This window comes from Neophocaena asiaeorientalis, unplaced genomic scaffold (genome assembly GCF_003031525.2).
Source record: "Neophocaena asiaeorientalis asiaeorientalis breed wild unplaced genomic scaffold, Neophocaena_asiaeorientalis_V1.1 scaffold476, whole genome shotgun sequence".
Lineage (NCBI taxonomy): Eukaryota > Metazoa > Chordata > Mammalia > Artiodactyla > Phocoenidae > Neophocaena > Neophocaena asiaeorientalis.
In genome coordinates, this window is record NW_020172178.1 from 8,673,010 (window position 1) to 8,686,976 (window position 13,967).

The 13,967-nt window shown below is 58.7% G+C and overlaps 1 protein-coding gene across 1 annotated transcript in view; it reads left to right on the top strand.

The window, feature by feature from the left end:
* The first annotated feature begins 5,098 nt into the window (after positions 1-5,098).
* AMN (amnion associated transmembrane protein) overlaps positions 5,099-13,967 on the top strand; it is a 9,469-nt gene continuing 600 nt past the window's right edge. Inside the window, 9 exon segments of the mRNA XM_024760132.1 lie at positions 5,099-5,174; positions 5,980-6,098; positions 6,203-6,247; positions 12,317-12,404; positions 12,546-12,769; positions 12,877-13,014; positions 13,207-13,315; positions 13,438-13,520; positions 13,724-13,911. Of these exon segments, the coding sequence (XP_024615900.1) occupies positions 5,132-5,174; positions 5,980-6,098; positions 6,203-6,247; positions 12,317-12,404; positions 12,546-12,769; positions 12,877-13,014; positions 13,207-13,315; positions 13,438-13,520; positions 13,724-13,911 (1,037 nt within the window). The 5' untranslated portion in view covers positions 5,099-5,131.

Genomic DNA, 13,967 nt, shown 5'->3' on the forward strand with positions numbered 1-13,967 from the left:
GAAGCGGCGCCAACGCTGACCCCGCAGAGGCCCAGGACGTGTGTCCCTGCAGAGCTCCGGCTGCTTGGAGGCGTCGTCCTGAGCCCGGCCACAAGATCAGAAGTCAGAGATTGAGAGGAGGCTTTGAGTGAACCAAGCCCCGGGCCCCGGCCTTGCTTCCGGGTGACCCCTGGACCCCAAGGGAGGCCTCAGAGGGCGGAGGCCAGACCCCAGAGACCCAGGCAGCCACTGCCCCTGCCAGGCCCCGGGGGGTGGGCTGGAATCTGAGGACCGGAAGGCTGGCCCTGGAGTTGGGGGGATGCAGGGCTGCAGGCAGAGCCCCCCCACCCCCTGCGCCGAGCACCTCTCTGTTTCCTTGTGGGTAAAATGGGGACAGCAGCGCCTCTGCTCGCAGGCAGTCGTGAGGCCGCGTGAGGCCGGGTGGAAGGTGCTCTGGGGTGGGGGGGAACGTGTGCTCAGCCAGTGATGCCGACACACCTGGACAGGGCACCTTGAGGTGACCTCGGCCTGCTGGGCAGGGTGGGCTGGCCCTGGACTTGGCCTCTGGTCATTCAGCTGAGAGGTCTCCAGCCACAGACAGGCACCCCGGGAGTCAGGGACCACGCGATGGCCATGGCCCTGGGCTCCAGAGGCTCCCCCTTCTCCCAACGCCTGCCGAGTCTGAGGCGCGGACACCTAGTTGACGCAGCCTCCGTGGGTCCGCTCCCCTTGTGGCGGCCCTCAGACTCGGCCCTGTGTGTCCCGTCTCGTCCACTCATTTGTCCTCGCCCAGCCAATCCCAGGGCAGGGGAGAGGGGCCGGGAGGTCTCTGACCTCCAGCTGTGGCTCCTCTGGGCCCAGAGGCCTGCGAAGTTCCCCTGACAAACTTCCCCTCCAAACAAAGGCTGTAGGGGCGGTGACAAGTCCCCCACACACCGGGAGAGGGGGCAGGGGCGGGCAGGCAGGACAGCACAGGCCCGGGCTGGACCCTTACGGGACCCCTCCCCAAGGTGGGGGGCTTAGCGACGTGCCGGGGGCAGCTCCCAGGTCAGTCTCCCCCGATGTCCTCCTTTTCCCAGCGTCTGCAGACAGAAAAGAGATGGAGTGTCCAGGGCTGAGCATCTCCTGCTGCCCTGTGAGGCGGGCACTGCCACCCGGCTTTGCAGGTGAGGGTTGCAGGTGAGGGACGAACCAGGTTAAGTGAATCGTGTGGGCTTGCCCTGCATCCACACCCGGGACAGCCTGCATCCGAGCCTGGCGCCCCACTGCTGGACAACAGAGCTGCCCCACCTGTGCTCCCCTGGCAGACAGGTGGCCAGCTCAGCCCCTTCCAAGCCAGGCGGAGACCCCCGTTCACACCCACCTCGTGTACATCAGACCCAGCCCCCAACACTGCCCTGGCCTCACCTCCTGCTGTGCTCTTCTCGCCTTCCTTGGAGCCTCAGGGCCTTTGCACCAGCTGTTTGCTCCCAGGTCTCAGCCGGCATGTCCCCTCCTCACAGAGGCCTGCCCTGGCCACCTTGCCTGAGGGCTCCTGCACAGCCTCATGCACACTCCGGCCCTCCCTGGTTGATCCGTGCTTCCTCAGAGCACTGACCAGTCCATCATCCGTTTCCCCGTCCAGTGGCAAACCCAGGAGGCTGCACTCCCAGCCCCGCTGCAGGCCTGGTGCCAAGCGTGTGGATGAACAAAAGGCCCAAAGAGAAATCCGGAGACAGCAAGGAGGCCACAGGCCCTAGGGCGGGGAGTTTTCCAGGGGTCAGAGCCCCTGAGCTGGTAGGTTGTGGGGCGGCAGGGCCTGGGAGGTGACCGGCCAGCCCTGGGGAAGTGCCAGCCATCCCTTCCCCTCACGAATATTTTTGGAGCATCTCCTGTGTTGCAAGCAGTACATGAGGAGGGTGAGCAAAGCCCTGTGGGCCCCACGGGGCACGTGGTGGCAGATGCTGACAGTGGGGTGTTTGTGGCCTCTCTGGGGAGGTGACCATGTGCAGAGACCTGAGTAAAGGGAAGCCCTTCTGAGGGGGGCTGCCCTCTATCCTCCCCCCACCCCCACCTCTCCACCTGGTGCCTAGGAACAAAACCGTGTGTACTGGAGCTTCAGTTCCTCTAGAGCGACATTGAGGCCCAGAGAGGTATAGGAACCTGCCCAAGGTCACACAGCCAGTCAGTGACAAAAGTGTGGGAGAAGGAGCTGGGGAATTGGCCTGGGGGGGCATGGCTCTGTCCTCACAGACTTGTGAGGATGGGGGGGTCTGACTAGGGACCATGGCTGCAGGCAGGGTGGGGACCACCCACACCCCCAGGGCAGCAGGACTCACTCACACTGACTGACCTCAACCAAGGGAAGGCTGCAATGGCCAATCGGAGCACAGCAACTCCGGCCCACAGGGTTGGTGCTCAGTTGGAAACAGGAACCTCACTGAGACTCTGCACAGTGACCTAGCTGGGGAGGTAGCAGGTCCAGGTCTCCCAGAAGAAGGCTGACCACAGAGGGCAGTCAAGCCAAGACAGAGCCAGACAGACAGACACAGAGACTGAGAGACCAGACAGCCCAAGCCCCTGGATCCAACCTTGCCTAAAGCAGCTGCTGCATGGATTTCCTAGTTACTGGAAGAAATTCTCTTTGAGACTTGCATTTTCTCCTACTTCCCACTGGGGTCCTGACCAGTTGGAAAGAGTGTGCGCATATATGGACCTGCGTGTCCGGGCACCTGTGCATGCAGTTGCAGGCCTTCTGTGAATGCAGGTTAGGGTTAGGGTTAGGACTGCATTTCAGTCCAGCCATTCCTTACCTCATGTCTTTGCTTCTGAGTCATTCCAGGGACCCTTTGGCAGCTCTGGGCCACGGCTGGTGCCTGCCTCCTGCCTCGGTGTGGATGCCTCTTTGGGCCACCCTCTGATAGCTGGACCCACCTCCAGCCTCTGCTCAAGGATACCCCTTTCAGCAATGGACGCCGATACCCCACAGCCGACAAGCCCTGGCTCCTCCTGTTCTGCCACTTTGAACCCAACCTGTAGCTGCAGCTGTGACCTCATCCTTCCAGTCTCAGCTTTAACACCACCTCTTCCAGGAAGCCTTCCTTGACTGCCGTGGAGGATGGAGCTTCCTGTCAGCCCTACCGGTGGCCAAAGCCAAATTCAGGACCACGCAGACCCACCTTCCCCATCCCAGGCTGGGCTGGGAGCCAACCCCTCCACACAGATCTGGCACCGCTGAGCCACTGAGAGCAGGTGCCCCGATCCCACCCAGGAGAAAGGGTGGGACAAGCTGGTGTGCTCACCCCCTCCTTCCTAGTCAGAGAAGTCTCTGTCCCTACCCACGGCATAAAGTGCTTTGAGGGCTCCCAGCGGTGGGCCCCTTGGATTTCCTCCTCGTCTGAAATATCTTGTGTTGGGGAGAAGCAAAGACCCAGTCAGAGAGAAGAGGGCTCATGACAGGAGGTATGCAGGTGAGAGGTAGGTGGGGGTGCAGGAGACGGCAGGTGAGCCGGAGGGAGGGAAGAAGGTGCTGAGTAGTTCCCCTTCACCCACAGCCCTCTATCTATACATCCACCTCCATCATCTACCCCTCCATCCATCCTTCTGTATTGACTCGTCAACCACCAAGGCATCCTGAACCCAATGGCCCACCCACCATTCCTCTCCCTTCCAGCAACCATAACCGACAAGGCGTCATCTGTTGGTCTCCCACCATCCACCAATCACCCCAGTCATCTCACCATTGATTCACAGCCCATCCCCTAACAATCAGTTCACCCTTCACCCCACCACCCATAACCATCCAGGTTACCAAGCCCAATCTATCTGACCTCCCACTCACTCTTTACGTCCCATCCCTAACAAATCCATCCTCCACCCACTCACCACCATCCATCCCTATGTGCATCATAGAGAGAGCCGAGCACCCACCTCGCCAGTTAAACACGGCCATCTCCCCCGACTCATCCCTCCAGCATCCCCCGTCCTCCATCCATTCACCCATCCTGTACTCATTCAGTCTATCCACCTGTCCATCCGCCCACCCATTTATATCCAGTCATCATCTCTACTCTCATCCATCCGTCCACCACCCCTCTACCGACCATCCATTCACAATTCATCTGAATCCCATTTGCCATTCATTTAGCCACCATTAATCCATTCATCCACCATTCAGCTCATTTACCACCCATTTCCAGCCATTCCATCCAAAATCCACAACCTTTTTTCACCCACCACCCTCAACAAGCCATCCACCCATAGACCATTTAACATCCACAATTTATCTTTCACCCACCAACCATCCATTTATCCAGTCACCATTCCATCTTCCACCCTTTACACTATTCTTCTTCATCCAACTACCATCTACCATCCATGGCCCATCTTTCCACAATCTACTCTCCTCTATCCATCCATCCACCATCTGTGATCATCCATCCATTTATCCATCCACCACCCACTAACAACTATCTACATTTACCTGCCACCCATCACCTGTCTACTCACCATCAACCATCGATCCTCTATCCATCAACCATCCGTTATCTCGCCATCCATGCATCCATCTACCATCCAACACGCGTCGATCACGCACTCCTCATTTTCCATCCGCTGTCACTCATTTACTGTCCATTTGTTTATTCACTCACCATTTCCCATCCATCCAATCCTCATCCATCCACGAACCAGCACAAATACGCTCCACCACTCACCATGCACCCACTGTCACCCGCTCACCATTCCTCCATACGCGAGACACCAGGCACCATCTACCTGCCACCATCCACAGTCCATCCAGCCCAGGAGGCAGGAGGGCCTGCTTCGGAGAGTGGACACCCAGCCCCACTAGGTGGGCAGACTGGGTGCAGCTCCAGCTGCATCTGGGGCAGAGGGGCTGTGGGAGCAGAGGTTGTTTACCCGCCGCCCCCAACACACCCGTTATTTTGGGCAAGTCGGTCCGACAAGCGCCCAAGGTCCTCAGGTCCTGTAGGGCTGAGTGTGTGGGAGGGAGGGGGGCGGGGCCGGCGCCTCCAAGGGGCCTAAGGGTCGCTGCAGGCGGGTCTGGAGGTAAATGTGTAACCTTCCCCGGCCGCCCCCGCCCCTCCCCGCCCGGTCACGTGGGCCACGCGGGGCAAAGTCTCCGGGTCCGAGACGCGGAAGCCCGGGCGAGATGGGCGCGCCGGGCCGGGTCCTGCTGTGGCTGCAGCTCTGCGGTAAGGGGTGGGTGGAGGGGGGGACGCGACACACCTGGAGGCCAAGGGCCCCCGAGGGGCGGGCGGCGAGAGCTTGAGGGGCTGCGAAACGCGGCCGGGCCTCCAGATCCCTCCGCGCTCAGCGCCCGCGGGGCGGTGCGGGAGGCGAGGAGCCCGGGCCAGAGCTACTCCCGGACCGCGCCTGCCCTCGGGCGCTTGTCCGCCTTCGACCTGGGCACCGCCCCGGTCGCCTCCCGAAGCTCCGCCGCCGGCCTACGTCCTCCCGGCCCCGAGAGCGCCGCGGACCCTCCCCGTCGCGCCCAGGCCGGCGCGTGTCCTCGGGGCCGGCCCCCAACCCCCGGGAACTTTAGAAACTGCAGCCCCGTCCCTGTTCCCCTCTCTTAAGCTCCTCGCGGCCCCCTCAGGACGCAGCTCCAGTTCAGAGCCCGTCTGGACGGGTCTTGCGGCCCCCCCAGCCCGTTCTACGTGGCAGAGGCCTCTGCTGCCCCATTCGCCTCCGTCCCTTGGTCGTCGCCATCCTTGTCTGGCCCGGTCCTTGGCTCCAGCGCGGGGCGAACTGGGGGCGGGCTAGGAGGCGATCTTGGCGGGCGTCCCGAAGGAGGGCACGTTTGAGCGGGCTCTGCAGATCCCGTAGGAGTTCGTCAGGGAGCGTTGTGGCCAGGCTCCTGCAGTGTCTGGTCCGACGCCAGGAGCGGGAGTGGCGAGGGCCTGTCTGGGTGAGGTCGTCCTCCCTGGGCCACTGGGGCGTCTGGGCGCGAACCCGGGATGCCGCGGGCCCGGGAGCACTCAGTCGACCCCTCCCCAGCGCTGACGCGGGCCGCCTACAAATTCTGGGTCCCCAACACCGACTTCGACGCCGCCGCCAACTGGAGTCAGAACCGGACCCCGTGCGCGGGCGCCACTGTCGAGTTCCCCGCGGACAAGGTGCCTGGCCCCCACTCCTGGGGCCGGGGTGGGGACCAGCGTGGTCCGGGCCCACTGGGAGCCCAAGGGTGGGGTCTGCTTGCTGATGCCGCTTCTGCCTGCAGATGGTGTCAGTCCTGGTGCGAGAAGGTCACAGCATCTCTGACATGGTGAGTCCGGGTGGCAAATGGGGCCCAGGTCGGTGGGGGTCTGGTGGGTCCCACCGGGGTCAATTCCATGCCCCTTTCTTGCCTCCTGACCGGCCTGCAGTCGCTTGGGGGACCCCGCAGTACACTGGCCGTCAGCCTCTGGAGGGGCTTCAGGAAGGTCCGGGACCCACATGGGAGTGGGGGACGCCGGTCCTACAGTCTCAGCCAGGCTATGCCCCAGCCTTGTTGGGGTGTGTGGAGGGCGCCTCTTATCCCCACTGCCCTCTGCCTCTGGCCCCTGCGCTCCTGTAGACTGTCTTCTCCAAAGTTTGCTCTGGGAAAGCCCCCGCTCCCCACCCCACCAAAGCCTTTCCCTGTCCTGGTGCCTCAAACTCCACCAGCAGAATTCGAGGGGACCTTTTTCTCAAACTGCTTCACAGTGTGAGTTCCAGGGTGGGGGTCCCCTCACCTGGAGGCCAATGGACTCTGTGGGTGAAGAGGGGCAGTCAGGGGGCCCAGGCCTGGGACTCAATCTCTTGCCCAGATGCAGGATCTGGTGACCCCTTATTTCCACTTGGAGGCAGCTCGGTTAATTGATGGTTTTCAAAAGCGGCATTAATTCTGGGAGCATGGCGCCAAGTGGGGCAGGGCTGTGGGCTCAGTGGAGCCCCGCCCTCACCTGCAGCCTGGGAAGGGGGCAGAGGGCAGGATATCCCCGTCCCCGCAGATCCGGGGTCGGGATGTCTTTCCCACATTTGTCCAACGCAAAGACTAAGGTGCGGAGGGAGCAGTGATGATGAGAAGGTGACAGCAGAGCCGGGGAGGTAGGGGCGCAGCAGCTGCACCGAGGGGACCCGCCTCCGCAGTCCTGGTAACCATGGCAACCAGGCAGCGGCGTGGAGCGAACCGGAATCCGCGGGCAGAGGATTCAGCTGCGGGGGAGGGTGCCGGGACCTGGGGGCTCCTCCTGGCTGACTTCGTTACTTTGATGGTCTCCTTTGGAAGAGCTTGGGGATCCTAAAAGACACAGCATTCGTTCATTCATTGTTCACTCGTTTATCGGGTCCCTCCATCTGCCCCTTCCTTCCCACGCCCCGCCGCCCAGACGCGAGCCCTCCCCCCGGCCAGAGGCTTCCGCGCGCCTGTACCCCTGCGCACGGCCCCGTGGGCCCCTCCCCCACCTCCCCTGCCTCTCCTCCGCTCCGCGGGGTCAGCTCCCGGAGGACCCGGGTGGGAAATGACCGGGGGCCCAGGGACAGGGGGCCGAACGGACCCAGCGCTGCCTGAGGCCCCTCCCACCCCCCTCTGCACGCGGGTCCCCAGCGTTGTCGGCTGCTGAGATGTCGCCCTAGTAACAGGCACGACTGTCAGTGATTTCATTTGCATTTCTCTCGGTTTGGAACTTCTCTCCCTGGGATTTTTCTCTTCCTGAACCCTTCTCCCCTCCCATTTCTACCCGTAGCCCAGGTTTCTTGTTTTGGGGGAAATCTCCTATATTCTACCCATTAATGATTGTTGAGATACTGCAAGTGTCTTCTCACTGTGGACTTTGCCTGCGTTTCCCTTTGCTGATCAGAAACCCCCATTATTAATCTATCGAATGCAGAATCTGTTGCCTTATAACTGTTTTTGGTGTTTTGTTTAAGCATCTTTTTCCTGCTTCTCAGTCACAACCATAATCAACTATATATTCTGTCTGTTAAGTCAGAGCTTTGCCATCAGGGGCACGTGGCTGAGTGGGGCACTAGCTAGGGAACCAGGCGTATTTTTTTCCTCCTTGGAATGAGCCCAGTTTCCAATGAATGTCCTCCTCCAAACCAGCAGCCTTGCCCCCTGGCTTTGTGGCTCTGCGGTCACTGTTCGTCAGCTGCCCAGTGAGGGCTGTCTCTGAGCTTTCCCTGCAGTTCCTTTGATCTTTTTGCCCGTTCTCCTGCCGGCACCACACTGTCCCCACTCTGAGGCTCTGCGAGTTGCCTTAATATCCCACTGGGTAACTTGCCTTCTTCACCCCCCTGTTACGAGGTTGACTAGTTCTTTGTGGATCTGATTGTTACAGAGAGATTATAGTGTAGGTTTATCAGGTAACAACAGCACCACCACCAAAACCCTGGAATTTGATTGGGAATGAATGATACCTTTATACAAGCAAGTCATCCATTCAAGAGCGTGGATTTTCTCTCCAGATATTTCAGATCGTTGGTCATAAAACTCTTTACTAGAGTCTTAAAACGGTCCACGTGAGGTTTTGTGTAGTATTGGTTAATTTATAAATACTTTATAGTTTGGTTTCTATTGTGAATGGTGCCCTATTTTTAAGAAATATATTTTCTATTTGGTTATTTTTGTAAACAACGACCGTTGTTCCTCTTCTCTTCCAGTCCTAACTCCTTTTTTAAAAATATATATATAAATTTATGTATTTATTTATTTATTTTTGGCTGAGTGTGGTCTTCGTTTCTGCGCACTGGCTTTCTCTAGTTGCGGCGAGGGGGGGGCTACTCTTCGTAGCAATTAGAAAACATTCCAAATAGGTTTCTGTTTACAGAAAATACATTTGAACAATGCCAGAAACACTTAAGGCTAAGTAGTATTAGACCTTCTCCTCCATCTTTATAGCAATGATCAGAGTATGTTTTTTGTCACAAAGACAGAAGACTAATTTCGGAAAGGAAGAAACAATATGATGTACAGTCCTTTCTGTCAGAAGACAAGTATGTTTAAAAATAAAGCCTCATCAGTGGTTCTGAATAAGAAACATACAACGTTGCCAAGCAGTCCCAGACTCACATTTGAGATAAACTGTGGGGTTTAAATTAATGTTTGTAGGGTTTTGTACATAAACTTTATTTAATTGTGGAAATTCTAATCTATTTCTAGTTTGCTAGAAGCTTTAAAAAAATCATAAATATGTTGTTGAACTTTTCAGTTTTTTTTTTTTTTCCTACATCCATTGAGATGTAATTTCCCCCTGCCTCCTTTAGCCTGTTAGTGAGGTTTTCTGAGGTTGAACCGTCCTGGTAAGACTGATGTCCTCCTGGTACCTTCCTTCAGGTGCAGGTCAAAGTGCGCCGCTTCTTCAAGACACTTGACTTCTGTCATACTGATTTTGCTGGCACAAGACTCTCCACTACCATCTGCTGGGACACCATCGTACATACTGCAGGGAAGTCGTGATGGGAGCATTCCCTATCCTTTCCTTCCTGCATTCTTGGGACATGAACCCTATGATCACCATGTATTTTTAAAATACATTATTGGATCCAGTCAGCTAATATTTAGGATTTTGCATTTGCGTTTATAACTCAGCTGAGCCTATAATCTTTCTTCCTTTGTATTGTCCTTCATTTGGCTTTGGAATCGCACTTACACTGGCCCCAGAAAATGGGCTGGCAATTTTCATTCTTCTGTTTTCCAGAACAACTTCCTGTAAGAAGAAGTTAAATTTTCCTTGAGGGTTTAGTATACCTCACCTATAAAAAACACTTGGTCTGGGAATTTAGGGAACAGGAGGTCTCTGACTAACATTTAAAACTCTTTGGACTACCCTGGTGGCACAGTGGTTAAGAATCCGCCTGCCAATGTAGGGGACACGGGTTCGAGCCCTGGTCTGGGAAGATCCCACATGCCGTGGAGCAACTAAGCCCATCCACCACAACTACTGAGCCTGCGTGCCACAACTACTGAAGCCCGTGCGCCTAGAGCCTGTGCTCTGCAACGAGAAGCCACTGCGATGAGAAGCCCGTGCACCGCAACAAAGAGTAGCCCCCGCTTCACAACTAGAGAAAGCCCACCTGCAGCAACAAAGACCCAGTGCAACAAAAAATAAATAAAATTTGAAAACAAAACCAAAAAAACTCTTTAGGGACTTCCCTGGCAGTCCAGTGGGGTTAAGACTCCGTGCTTCCGCAGCAGGGGGCGCGGGTTCTCAGGTTCGTGGGTTCATCCCTGGTCAGGGAACGAAGATCCCATATGCCACACGGTGTTGACAAACAAACAAACCTTTAATGCTTACTTGTCTATTCAAATTCTCTATTGCTTCTTTTTTTAAAAAATATTTTTCTTTATTGTTTTGGCTGCGTTGGGTCCTAGTTGCAGCACGCGGGCTCCTCGTTGCAGCATGTGGGCTTCTCTCTAGTTGTGGCGTGAGGGTTTTCTCTCTCTTGTTGAGGCACGCGAACTCAATAGTTGTGGCTCACGGGCTTAGCTGCTCTGCGGTATATGGGATCTTAGTTCCCCGACCAGGGATCGAACCCACATCCCCTGCATTGGACAGCGGATTCTTTACCACTGGACCACCAGGGAAGTCCCTCTATTGCTTCTTTCATCAATTTTAATATTTTAAAAATTTCCAGAAATTGGTATATTTCATCCAGGTTTTCAAGTTTGGCAGTCCTGATTTCTTAATCTTTTCAATACCTGTATCTCCCCTCGAACGAGTAAGTTCTTTACTGTATGTCCGTGCCCTTGTGGTCTCCCCGTCCCCCATCACATTTTAGTCCTAGATTTAAACATTTATTAAGAGACCGCAATAAGCTTTATCACAGTATTTCATCACCCTACTTCCCGTATCTCTTCTAGGCTTCTGGATTTCTTTCCTTCTTACTTTCTCCTAGCATGTTTTCAGGGCAGGTCTTTGTGTGGCAATCATTCTGAAGTCTTTTAGGCTTAAAGGTACTTTTATTATCTTTTAATATATGTAACATACTAATCTGGAGTGCAGGGCCGGTTCCTGCCCACTGGTGGGCAGGCCTGTGTCTAAGGGCGTGTCTAGAGGTGGCTGCAGGCTCCAGAAGTCTTGTTCTGTCCTGTGCACGCATTGTTGTTGCTGAGAAACCCGATTCCTGAATTTTTTCCTTCCTGGGTGATCTGTTCTTCCCCGCTGCCGCTTTTAGAATGTTCTCGTCTTTGATATTCATGAACATAGTGTTGTGATTTTCCTTATGTGGCATTCAATGAGACCTTCCAATCCGAGGTCTCCCAGCTTTCTTCAAATATGGAAAATTCATCTTCATTGTTTTTCAGATATTCCCCCCGCCCACCCTTGTATCTGAATGGTGGTGCTTCAGTGTTGGGCGGGCTCCCATCTCTCCTGGTTTCTCCCGCTCAGCGCCTTCCTGCTGTCTTTCAGCTGTTACATTTATCATATAGTATGTACATCTCCCGCTCTGGTTCTTTTGAAAACCGACTTCTTGTTCATGCTTCACACTGCTAGTACCCGCCTCCCCTCCTGAGGCACATCGTGTCCGTCTGTGCCTGGCGCCTGTAGGTGGGTTTGCCTTGCTGTCACAGTGCTGCACCGTCAGCTGTGGAGGTAGCTGGCCTGTGACCTTGAATCTCCCCGGTGTCAGCCTCTTGGTCAGGCCCAGTGCTTGGGGGACTGAAGAGCAGGCCCTACCCAGCAAGTTGGGATGCCGGGCGGGGCCCTGGATGGATGTGCCCTGAGACATTGAACGCCCGTGACCCCTGCACTGGGCATCTCTCCTGGTCCAACCCTCACCTTCAACCCCAACCCTGGCGGGGGCAAGGAGAAAAGATGGGTTCCTGGGGCTTGGAGCGGCGGGTGGAGGGGGCAGGGCCAGTCAGCCCTCCTCCTGGCCTTCCCCGCTGCCCTATTTCCTCTGACACCTGAGGCCTGGGCTTCTGTGCTGAAGGGGCTCCAAGGCCCCACTACCCTCCCCGCTGCCTCTGGCACCCGCTTCCCCAACTGTAGCCCCGCCCCTCCCTCACAGGCTCAGGGCTGACTCCAGAGTCCCCGGCAGCTTGGCTTCCTGGAACCTACGAGCCCTTGGACTGTAGTTTTTCAGGGGCGACAGGGGAGGGCAATGGCCCTGACAAGAGTCACCCTGCCCCTGGGACCTGTCACTCCCAAGTCTCAGGCTAGCTCCTTGCTCCTTGGCTTGCAGCCCTACTCCCTGCGGCCTATCTGACCTTCAGGCAGGGCGAGGTGCCCCCAGGCCCTGACCTCGCCTGCTCACTCTGTGGGCTAGAATCTTCCCCCCAGGGACAGGGGGGCCGGGGGTGGGCGCAGAGTGGGACCCTCTGATGCCCCAGTCCACCGCGCGGCGCCGCCTCAGCCTGCGCTTCCTACAGCTCTTGCCGCTGGACGGGGAGTTCGTCCTGGCCTCAGGAGCTGGATTCAGCGCCCCGGACATCGGCTCGCACCTGGACTGTAGCACAGGTGAGGGGGCGGGCCAGGGGCAGGGCTTCGAGGGGGCGCGTTCGTGGGTGGGGCCTGGAGGGGACGGCGAGGTCCGGGTTGGAGCGTGGCCGGGTTGGAGGGCGCGTTCTGGGCGGAGCTCAGGGTCGCGCGCTCGCCCAGGCGGCCCCGCGCTCTTCCGCGACCCCGACCGCTTCTGCTGGCACGACCCGCGCCTGTGGCGCTCCGGAGACGCGGCGCACGGTCTCTTCTCTGTGGACGCCGAGCGCGTGCCCTGTAGCCACGACGACGTCATCTTCCCGTCCGACGCCTCCTTCCGGGTGGGTCTCGGCCCGGGCGCCGGCACGGTGCGCGTCCGCAGCGTCCGGACGCGCCTTTGCCCCTCAGTGCCGCTCCCCGGAGCGCCTCCCACCCTGTTAGCCCGGTGGCTTCCGAGCATTCAGGTGCTGTCTCGTCCTCGGCCTGGCTCCGGTGGTCACCCGGCGACCTGCAGACATTCACCAGCGACGAGGACCTGGCTGATTTCCTGGCGTCCCGCGCGGGCCGCCTGCGCTTCCACGGGCCGGGCACGCTGAGCGTGGGCCCCGAGGCCTGCGCGGACCAGTCGGGCTGCGTCTGCGGCCACGCCGAGGTGAGGGCGGCCCGCAGCGGGGTGGCTGGGGCACCGCACAGCTGGGCCCGGCTCTGCGCCGGAGGTCGGAACTGTGCCAGGGGCCGCCGCGCCCCGCCGCCTCTGGCCCGCTCGCCTCCCCGGGCGCGTGGCCCTCTCACTGCGGTCTGCTCCTCGCCGTCTCCGCGCTGACCGCCGCTTCTCCGCTTCCAGGTGCAGCCGTGGATCTGCGCAGCACTGCTCCAGCCCCTGGGTGGCCGCTGCCCCCAGGCTGCCTGCCGAGACCCCCTCCGGCCCGAAGGGCAGTGCTGCGACCTCTGCGGTGAGAGCCCCGCCCGGCCCCTGCTAGCTAGGACGGCTTGGCCACCCTGGCTCGCCCCCAGCCTCAGTTTCCCTGTCGGGCCCGGACCCGCGGTGCTGACCCTCACCTGCCTGCTTCTTCAGGAGCCATCGTATCGCTGACCCATGGCCCGGCCTTTGACCTGCAGCGGTACCGGGCGCGGCTGCTGCACGCCTTCCTGGCTCTGGTAATGGGGCCGCGCCCCGACCGGGGCCCCTGCCCTTCCGCAGCCCCGATCTGGGACCACCCTCTCCGCAGGAATCCCCGGGCCCCACTCCGCCTCCTCACTGAGGCGTCCACTCTCCGCCTGTCCACCGTTTGTCCCTGCCCACAACGTTCCCGCAGGGCCGAGGGGCGGAGTTCCCGGACCAACTCTGTGCCCCTCTCCAGCCCCAGTATCAGGGGCTGCAAATGGCCGTGTCCAAGGTTCCGCGCCAGCACCGGCTCCGCGAAGCCTCAGGCGCGAAGGCAGACACGGAGATCCAGGTGGTGCTGGTGGAGACCGGCCCCGAGACCGGCGGCGCGGGCCGCCTAGCCCGGGCCCTCCTGGCGGACATCGCGGAGCACGGTAACCGCGGGCGCCCCGTTCCCAGCCCCGCACCTCTGCCCCGCCCCGCCCTGCTCGGGACCCACT